Source organism: Aegilops tauschii, chromosome 5 (assembly GCF_002575655.3).
Source record: "Aegilops tauschii subsp. strangulata cultivar AL8/78 chromosome 5, Aet v6.0, whole genome shotgun sequence".
Classification (NCBI taxonomy): domain Eukaryota; kingdom Viridiplantae; phylum Streptophyta; class Magnoliopsida; order Poales; family Poaceae; genus Aegilops; species Aegilops tauschii.
Genome location: NC_053039.3, coordinates 41,503,552 through 41,514,077, shown reverse-complemented (window position 1 = coordinate 41,514,077; position 10,526 = coordinate 41,503,552). Strand labels below are relative to the sequence as shown.

The 10,526-nt window shown below is 55.0% G+C and overlaps 1 protein-coding gene across 1 annotated transcript; it reads right to left on the bottom strand.

The window, feature by feature from the left end:
• Positions 1-9,593: 9,593 nt before the first annotated feature.
• Positions 9,594-10,244, bottom strand: LOC141022530 (uncharacterized). Its single transcript, XM_073498788.1, has 2 exons — positions 10,137-10,244; positions 9,594-10,010 (listed from the first exon to the last, which is right to left on the bottom strand). The coding sequence occupies exons 1-2, from the start codon at positions 10,242-10,244 to the stop codon at positions 9,594-9,596; spliced, it is 525 nt and encodes a 174-aa protein (XP_073354889.1).
• Between the last annotated feature and the right edge of the window lie 282 nt (positions 10,245-10,526).

Genomic DNA, 10,526 nt, shown 5'->3' with positions numbered 1-10,526 from the left:
CCTTTATAAGTAGATGGAAGCACATACTTTTGTTGCGCCCACTCTCCCCTGGAACTGTTTATGCTTTTCGTTAATCTAATGCCGCTGGTAAAATTAAGCAATGCCACTCTCAGAATTAATTAACTACTGAATCTTAGTTCAAAACTGCAACACTTGTTAGGAATGGTACTATCCTGCTTTGTAGTTCTTTCTACATGTTTAACCAAGGTATTGTTAAGATAATGTCTCTGTTAAAATGAATCAGTTGCATTGTTTTAGGAATGGTACTTTTCTGCTTTGTCGTTCTTTATACATGTTGAAACAAGGCATTGTTAAGATAATGTCTCAGTCAATATGAATGAATCACACTGATGGTGAATTGCTACTCTCCTGCTTTGTTTCCCATTAAGATAAAGTAGATCAGTAGATGCTTTTCTTCTGGGAGTACAAGTCATCAACCATTATTTCTCAGTAATTGTTTCCCTTATACCTATTGTTGCTTACAGGGATATCAAAATTAAAGCTCGGTTTTATTCCGACTTCGATTTTAGTTGAACTGCACAAAAGGAGCCAATGTGTCCAAGGCAAACTACTGCATTCCTGGGTCCAGTTGGTCGTTCCACTTTGCAGAAAGAAGCAGTCACTGTTTGCGCTACATTATAGAAGGAATGACCGAGAAGCTTTACAGAGTATTATTAGACACCGGTGACATGACTAGTCTGCAGAGACCATTGGCAATTTAACCACACGTGGAGTGCCCTGGGCAAAAAGTGCCCAAACAAGTACAAGAAGCTACGACAGGACTCCACGATCATAGGCATTACATATTTTGAATGGGAAAAGCTTGTCAAAGTTTAATCATTGATGTTAGCAAGAAGACGTTAGTTTAATATATTGGAATTGGAAAACCTTGTCAAAATTTGCTCATTGATGTTAGCCAGAAGACATGCATTTGATATTTTTGAGTGGGACGCCCTTGTCGGGTGGTAGGTGCGACATATGCCAATGGGTGGCTTATCATTGTGGGAGCCAGTAAGACATCGCCGGTGCCTGGAAACGGGATGAGGCGAAGACATGCACGCCGGCGGATCTTACCCAGGTTCGGGGCTCTCCGTGGAGATAACACCCCTAGTCCTGCTCTGCGGGGTCTCCGCATGATCACTAGATCAGAACGAGTAGCTACAAGTGCTCCTTGAGCTGTTTGGTTCAAGGGAGAAGAAGAGCAAGGCTAGCTCTCACTTCCCTCTCTATATGGTGTGTGTAACTCTAAGAAGCCAACCCTTTGCATGGGTGCCCCGGGGGGTTTATATAGGCCTACCCCCCGGGGGTACAATTGTAATCCGGCTGGGTGCGGGTCCCAGTCGTCAGTGTCTGTGCTCGCCGGCTTCTCCGCCGGCCGTTGGGGCCCGCCGACTGGTGGGTCCCGCCGGCTGCCGGCTTCTTGGTCGACAGGCCGGCCCCACCGCCTGGGGGTCTTGTCGGCGGCTGTTTATTGTAGCCTCGCCCCTGATGACGAGGGCTTTGTCGAGGTAAGCGTGGCTATAGTGTGCCGCCTCGAGGGCTCTCACTGTAGCCTTACCTCATCTTGTCTCCTTAATGTGGCGCATGTTTCGAGGGAGGGGGTAGCCGGCTTCTGGGGGCCGGCTACGCCCCTGGCCGACTGGGGGAGGCCGGGCCGCCTTCGTGCCTCTCTCTGGCTGAAGGGGCCCGCCGCCCGTGGGCCGTACTGGCGTCTGTCGTGGATGACGTTGAGGCCAGCGTGGCTACAGGACCGAGCCGGACGGGAGATGGCCAACCCGTACGGCGTCCTGTGGCCATGCCTGCCTCGGGATTCGGGGGTAGTGGGCCGCACTGTAGCCACACCCCGTCTTGTCACCGTTATGTGGGCGTAGTTTTGGTGGGTGCGGTCTTGGCCGGCTTCTTGGAGTCGGCATTCTTCATGGCCGGCTCTGGGGAGTCGGCGCTCTTCATGGCCGGCTCTGGGGAGTCGGCGTTCTCTATGGCCGGCTTCCTGGAGTCGGCCATCTCGTAGTTGTCTTGGGGGGGGGGGGTTGCTGAGGATGGGTCGCCTTCTGAGAGTCGGCTCCTGGGGTAGCCGGCCGGGGGAAGGCGGCCCAATGCTTTGAATGCTTGAAGGCTCGAATGGCCTGATAATTTTTGAAGAGCCAGGGGTAGTCGGTTAGGCTACCCGTGGCCATTTACTCCGACAGCCCTTGGTGTGAGCAGCGTCGAGTGTTTTTTCCTATTCCTGTGTTCAGTTTAGAAGTAAATAGTTACTCTGCTGAGATATTCCTGTGTTAAGAGTTTGTTCTCAATATTGTCTATGTAATGCTAGGCCTTGTGTTTGATTGCAAAGTTGAGCTTGGAATGTTGTGGCATGCGGCATCACGAGCTGTTCACCGTGCCTCCTGAGAATAATGCTTCGTATTGTTTTGCATGTCGATCTAATGCCAGTGATTTGCTTGTTAAGAAGATCATCCTCTTCTGTTGTTTCCGTGCTTAAAAAGTTCATCGTCTGATGTTTCATTCATAGCCTATACGACAAGTCGGGTAGGTTAGACGTGAAACCATATGATCTTCCGACCAACTCATGATATTAGGCCGTGATTGGATCATCGTTTTCCAACCAAAACCGCTTGTAAAACTGACGCTTGTAAATTAAAGCAGATGGTCTCGGGCGAAGGCGCTTGGTTGGTCGATTTCGACTAGTAAAATATCGGAAGTACTTCACACACGATAAAAACGCCGAACAGCACTCGGACGATTGCTAATCCAGCCGTTAGCTGCTGTTTCAGCCTTGCCCATGGATGGCATGATACGCACGTCGTGCATGTATCGTCTGGTAATGTCATCCATATAGCAGTGCTCGTAAAATATACACTGGTGTCTCAAATTACATGCGTAACCCGCCGGTTTTACTTACAGACCTCGGGCCCTCGGTTTCATTACGCCTGTATTTTACGCGTTGTTTCTGATGACGAGTAAATTACACTTGTATGTTAATCCAGGTTTGAAATAAACCAGAGCTCCCAAGGGCGGCTTTACCGTTTCAGGCTGTCTCAGTTTCTCGAAGGTGCTCATAGGTGTCCGATGATCCTGGCTTCCTGAATGAGCAGCGGGTGCTGTATCAGACCATCCGTAGGGCCCGCAAGGCCCTCTCCGTTATCCTCCGAGTTGTTGCGCTTGCCGTGGCGCCGAGCATTGTTAACATCGTCAACGAACATGAGGATTCAGGAGATGACTTTATTTTGACTGGATGACACTAGGGACCCACTAGGCCATAGCCGTACGTACGCAAGTGCCTCCTTATTATGTACAACTATATTTTTTTTTGCTTTCTCCTGGTTTCCTGACATCACGGTCCCACACCATTGTCAACCTATGTAGTCAATATAAACGAGAGAATTGCACAAGGTGCGGACGGCAGCTGGGACCAAGCAGCTCGAGCAGTATTTGTGTTTTTGAGGCGTGAGCACTGCAGAGTTTTTCTTGGCGATGATTTCGTTATTGTTCAGAGGAGAGCAGGGTATTAACTGGGCGGGTTGTGGCCCGTCTAGCCCATGCCAGATATCCAGCCCAGATACTAATTTTTTCAAGATGAAAATGGCTAGCCCAGCTATACGTCTTTTTGAGGAATACCCAGGCAAGGTCAACTTGTTATTCTTCGCCCCGCTGGGCTGCAAATCTTTCATAGGAGGGATGCATTAGGCTTAACAGGAAAATGGGCTTTAAAAATAATAAATGGGATGTAATTATAAAAACTGGGCAGTAACTATAAAAAATGCACCAAACACGAAATTAGTTTATAAAATATTATTTATGGATTTTGAAAATCTTAAATTTTCATTGTTGCACGTGCAATGTTTCGTTGGATTTTTACGTAATACAAATTTATATTTAATCTGACTAGAAATTTTGGGATAAAAATATTTCGGATCCCATCAAAATGTGGGAAATTTTATTGAATTCTGTCTTCAACGGTTGGTTGAAATTATTAATCGTTGTCCTAGCTAGAAAATGGGTTGTACTTTTAACAAACTGTAAATGGGTTGTTGTAAATTCCATTAGAATTCAAAAATGGGATGTACATTCTTACAAAACGCAAATGGGCTATAAGTTCTCTGCCACACACTTGTGGGCCTACTAAGTGACGCGTCCCCTAAAAAAATAAGTTGACGCGTATGCAAGGCTTTGTCAACTTATTATAGTCAACACACGGTTCTAGCAGCAGCGGCCGTTGGATGTCTATCCAACGGATGTCGTGCTTCTTCTTCAATCTCGGATATTCTTAGCTTCGGCCGCCCAAAAAATGATTCCTCCCCCTGACATCTGGGGCGCACCGTTTTGGAGGCTGACCTGTGGGCCTACTAAGTTGGAGCGTACCAAGGGCTTTGTCAACTTAGTCAATATAAACGATTCTAGCTTCAGTGACCGTACGATGTCCATCCAACGGCCGTAGTGCTTCTTCAACCTCTGGTCCTCTTGGTCCAGCCGCCCAAAGCAGTGCCGGCCGTGCCACCTGCTCCTGCCTCCCGTGGCCGGCTGTGCTGCCGCAGAGGCCTCACCGCCCCCATACTAATCCCACTGCTGGCTAGGCCATCCCTCCACTCACCAACACCCCCTGTTATTCTGCGGCAACGGCAACCTCACACCGCAGCCGAACCAGTGAACCCTCATACTCCGCTCCGTGCGGGCTTCCACTGCTGCGTCTTCCCCGGCTCTGCGTCGTCCCCTTCCTAGGCCTCGCCATCGTCCACCGCCCTGGTGCTCTCGGCGCGGCGTGGTCAACATGGTCAACGACCGACTTCCATCGGAAGAGTACTGTACGTGGAGAGGCTGACAGCTGGGTCCACGGCGGCCGCAAGGAAGTGCCTCCTTATTACGTGCAAAATAATTATTCCTCCACCTGATAGCGGGGACCCACCGGACGGGCCACCTTATGTCGTGAAAAAAACGTTTCCTCCCTGACTGTTGGGACCCACCGGACGGGCCACCGTATTTCACGAAAAAAACGTTCCCCCCGCTGTCAGCTCGGACCCACCGGAAGTGCCTCCTTATTACGCACAAAAAAATGAATACTCCCCCTGCTAGCTGGGACCCACCTTGGTGGGAAGCTGACTTGTGGGCCTACTAAGTTGACGGGGACGGAGGGCTTTGTCAACTTAGTCAATATGAACTATTCTAGCTCCAGTGACCGTACGATGTCCATCCAACGGCCGTAGTGCTTCTTCAACCTCTGGTCTTCTTGCTCCAGCCGCCCAAAGCAGCGCCGGTCGTGTCGCCTGCTCCTGCCTCCCGTGGCCGGCTGTGCTACCACGGAGGCCTCATCGCCCCCTACTATTCCCACCGCTGGCCAGGCCCTGTGGCGACGGCAGCCTCACACCGCAGCCGAACGAGTGAACCCTCATACTCCTCTCCGCGTGGGCATCCACTGCCGCGTCTTCACCGGCTCCGCATCGTCCCCTTCCTAGGCCTCGCCGTCGTCCACCGCCCTAGTGCTCTCGGCGTGGCGTGGTCAACGTGGTCAAGGAACGACTTCCATCGGACGTGGACTGTACGTGGAGAGGCTGACAGCTGGGTCCACGGCGGCAGCAAGGAAGTGCCTCCTTATTACGCGGAAAATAATGATTCCTCCACCTGACAGCAGGGACCCACCGGATGGGCCACCGTATTTCGCGAAAAAAATGTTTCCCCCCTGACTGCTGGGACCCACCAGCTAGACCTTCGCACGCAAGGAAGTGCGTCCGGGCAAAAAAACGATTCGCCCCCCTGACTGCTGGGACCCACCAGCTACATCTTCGCACGCAAGGAAGTGCGTCCGGGCAAAAAAAACCAAAACGATTCGCCCCCCTGACGCTGGGACCCACCAGCTACATCTTCGCAGGCAAGGGAGTGCCTGACAGTCGGGACCCACCTGGTCGAAGCGTACGTAGCGTTGTCATTCTGGTCGCGAACGTGTATGTACATATATACTGGTCGATGTAGAGGCGCGCACGTGTCATAGTAGAGGCACGTACGTGTCATAGTAGAGGCGCGTACGTGTCGTAGTAGAGGCGCGCACGTAGCATGTACACGTACGTACAGCGGCCAGGGTGCAAGTAAGAAAATACGGCCACGTACGTACATACGGGCAGGGTCTCGAACGCCTACTCGCGCATACGTACGGCGAGGGCTCGTGTGCATCGCTGGGTCAGAACGGAGAAACAGTGTCGTCGTCGTGTTCATGGGGAGGCAACGGAATGCGTCGTGTTCATGGGGAGGCAACGGAATGCGTCGTGTTCATGGGGAGGGGTGTGGCGTACCGCAAAACGGAGGAAACGGAGCTACTATGGTCGAAACGGGGGTCCTGTTGATCGGGAAGAGTGTGGCGTACCGCAAAACTGAGGAAACGAACCTCCTACGGTCGAAACGGGGGTCCTGTTGATCGGGAGGGGTGTGGCGTACCGCAAAACAGAGGAAACGGACCTCCTACGGTCGAAACGGGGGTCCTGTTGATCGGGAGGGGTGTGGCGTACCGCAAAACGGAGGAAACGGACCTCCTACGGTCGAAACGGGGGTCCTGTTGATCGGGAGGGGTGTGGCGTACCGCAAAACGGACGAAACGGACCTCCTACGGTCGAAACGGGGGTCCTGTTGATCGGGAGGGGTGTGGCGTACTGCAAAACGGACGAAACGGACCTCCTACAGTCAAAACGGGGGTCCTGTTCATCGGGAGGGGTGTGGCGTACCGCAAAACGGGACTCCACGGGATATTGTTCATCTCCACCGTCGACCTCCTCCAGCCTTCACGAGCTACCGTCGACCTCCTCCAGCCTCCACGGGCTCCTGTTCATCCAGCCTCCACCGTGCGCTACTCCACCGGCTACTGTTCAACCACCCCTCCACGGGCACCCCTCCACCGTCTACTGTTCATCCAGCCCTCCACACCACGGGGTCCTGTTCAACCACCCCTCCACGGGCACCCCTCCATCGTCTACTGTTCATCCAGCCCTCCACACCACGGGGTCCTGTTCATCCAGAGGCAATGCCACCGCACACATTTCATCCAACCCCCCCCCCCCCCGCAACGCTCACTATTCATCCAATCGATCGGCTTCAGTTAGCAGTAGTAGTGAAGGAATCGCTCGATTGGGTTCAGTTAATAGCCATCGATCGATCGCTCGGGTCCAGTAACGCGTAGTCTGCAGTGCAATCGCTCGGGTTCAGTTAGAGCCCAACGCCTCACTTGGGTTCAGTTAGAGCCAACGTCTCGCACACACGGGAGCTCGGCGGGCGCTCGACGAAGCCAAGCAGCTGCGGGAGTAGCTGGCGGGCGACAAGGACTGTCTTGAGGCCGAGGTGGAGCGCCTCAAGGCGGAGGCCGCCAAGGATGTGGAGGTGCAGCGGGCCCTTGCCGAGGCGGACCAACAACGCGGGAAGCTGGACGACGACAAGGGGTAGCTTCAGGCCGAGGTGGAGCGCCTGAAGGCGGTGGTGGCCACGGCGGAGGAGACCGGACAGGGGGAGACCCGGCGCCATGAGGAGGCCGTGAAGGCTGCCGAGGACAAGGATGCTGATTTGAAGGCGGCCCTTGCCAAGGTCGCCGATATGAAGAAGACGCTCCAGGAGCGTGACCGCACCATCGCCCGGGAGCGGCGCGGTACGTTGCTTGAAGCGCAGCACCTGGAAGAGTCCTTCTCCAGTAAGTGCTTTCCTTGGATTTTGTTGTTGCCGGGTTGGGACCCCGGCTTCTCATCCTTGGTGACTTTCTTATGACTTGTCTTTCTTCTTGACAGGGGCCTTCCTGGAGACACGCCAGCTGGCGGAGGAGGCGGTCCGTTTTCAGCGCGACCCAAGGGATCGTCGGCTCCGGGACTGACCTGCACATGGCCTGGACCTTCTCGGAGATCGTTACCGCCGCCGAGGCTCGTCTGCGAGTCCTGGGCAATCAGATGGGGCGGCTCTCTGAGGACGGCGCGGCGATGACGGCGGCCCTCTGGCCGGGTTCCGTTGCGCCGAGCAGCTTTACGCGGCTGGCGCGGTGGTTGGAGGCGGGGCCGGATCGGCTCCATGACTGGTGCGTTTCCGCCGCCCGTGCTGGTGCCGAGATGGCGCTCCGGTTTGCGATGTCTTCGCATCCGGACTTGTCACTGGACGCGTTGATGGGCCAGGGAGCCGGCTTAGAGACCCAGCTGCAGGCGGAGGCTGGCCGGATAGCTGCTCGGGCCAGCTACAACGCCGGGTTCGCCTACCACGACGAGTTCCGGCTGGAGCGGTCGGAGGATGGCGGAGTCATGCCTGTCGATGACTACGGCCTGCTTCTAGATGACCCGGAGGGCAGCTCCGAGGAGACGGGCGTCTACGGCGACGCGGACGCCGGCACCTCAGCGGACCCGGGAGCTGCGCGATCCGGCGATGAGAATGCCTGATTTTTAACTTAGTAAAAATTTCTGTTAGGTAGCAAGCCCACCCACCCACTGGGGGTTAACTGGGTGTAATGAACTCTGGCCTTCGGCCTGTTTCTGAACTTATGATGTATGAGCTGTGTGAATGTTTGCACCTTTGCTTTTCGTTTTTTCGAGCCGTTTTCATGTACTCTCCCCTTCTGGGCTTCTGCCCCGCGAGTCTGACGGCTGAGGCTCTGGTCCGTGACAAGGGGTTCGGCCTTTGAGAAGAGCGTGTAGTACTTAGGCTTTCGAAACATTGAGCGCGAGCGAAACACCCACTAAGCCGACTGGCGATGATCCGGCAGGGCCGGGTTGGCGAGCAGCCGGTTGTGCAGCAACTTAAAGTGGCGGGGCCGAGTTGTGCGACCCGGCGGTAAGCAGAAACTTCGTGGATGCCTGCGCTTTTGCCTTTCGTTTTTGGAGTCGTTTTCTCACAACTTTCACCCTTTGGGTCCCCCCCCCCCCCCCCCCCGCGACAGCCGAGGCTCCGGTTTGTGACAAGGGGTTCACCCTTTGAGAGGAGCGTCTGATACTTAGGCTTTCGCAACATTGAGCGCGAGCGAAACACCCACTGGGCCGGCTGGCGGCAATCCGGCGGGGCCGGGTTGGCGAGCAGCTGGTCGTGCAGCAACTTAAAGTGGCGGGACCGGGTTGGGCGACTCGGCGGCTCTTGACTTAGTCTTCGTGGCGTGCTGGTGCTTTGGTCTCATGTGCTTGCTAGCCAACAGCCGAAACTGGTTCTGTGGCTTATGGCATAGTGAGAGGCCGTGGCGATCCAACACGTCAGGAGCTGCTAAGGAAAAATGGCGGGTGGCCAAGCCGGCCAGCCCCTGATCCCCCGGGTCGAGCGAGTCGACCCGGTGGTCGGGTTGGTTTAAGAGGAATGTCATGCACAAATGTAGGAAACACAATAGCTTGGTCGGAAAGGGCAGCCCCCGAGCATCATTCGGGGATCCCACAGTTTTCAGATGATTACAAAAGGCAGCGATACATACGTGCACGCGGCGAACTGTAAAACGGGAGGAGGAGCTCTGCATTCCACGGCCGGATTGTTTCTTCGCTGGCGGTGTCCCTCTTGCGCTTGTTTGACTTGCGGGCATCGATGAGGTAGTACGCGTTGCGATCACACAAGGCCTTTCTGACGATGAAGGGGCCCTCCCATGGGGAGGACAGCTTGTGTTTGCCGGTCTACTCTTGGACGAGCCGGAGGACAAGGTCTCCCTCTCGGAAAGCGAGGGGCTTAATCTTCTTGCTGTGGTAGTGCCTCAGGCCTTGTTGGTAGATGGTTGAGCGGCTGAGCGCTAAGAGGCATGCTTCTTTGAGCAGGTCGACGCCGTCTTCACGGGCTTCTTTAGATTCGACTTCGGTGTACATCATGACGCGCGGCGAGTCGAAATCGACGTCGGTCGGGATGACAGCTTCTGCTCCATAGACAAGGAAGAATGGGGTGAACCCATTTGACCGGTTTGGCATTGTTCGGAGACTCCAAAGGACGGCCGGCAACTCGTCCAGCCAGCTGCCGGGCGAACGGATGAGCGGCTCGACGAGTCGCGGCTTGATGCCGGATAGGATGAGGCCGTTGTCCCGCTCGACCTGGCTGTTGGACTGCGGGTGTGCAACGGAAGCATGGTCGAGGCGGATGCCGGAGACGGAGCAGTACTGCACGAGCGCGCCCTTGGCGAAGTTGGTGCTGTTGTCCGTGATTATGTTGTTCGGCATGCCGTAGCGCACCGCGATGTTCTTGACGAACCGGACGGGCGTTCGCCCGTCCAGCTTCTTGATTGGCCTTGCTTTGATCCATTTGGTGAACTTCTCCACCGCCACCAGCAGATGCGTCATGCCGCCTCGAACGGTCTTGAAGGGTCACACCATGTCGTGTCCCCAGACCGTGAAGGGCCAGGCGATCGGGATGGTCCGGAGTACCGACGCCGGCTGGTGCCTGCGCTTGCTGAAGCGCTGGCATCCCTCGCACTTGAGGACGAGCGACTCTGCGTCTTCGAGGGCTGTGGGCCAGTAGAAACCATGGCGGAAAGCCTTGGCAACCAGGGACCGCGAGGCGGCGTGGTGCCCGCACTCGCCCTGGTGTATGTCGAGGAGGATCTCAATGCCCTTGTCTCGCTC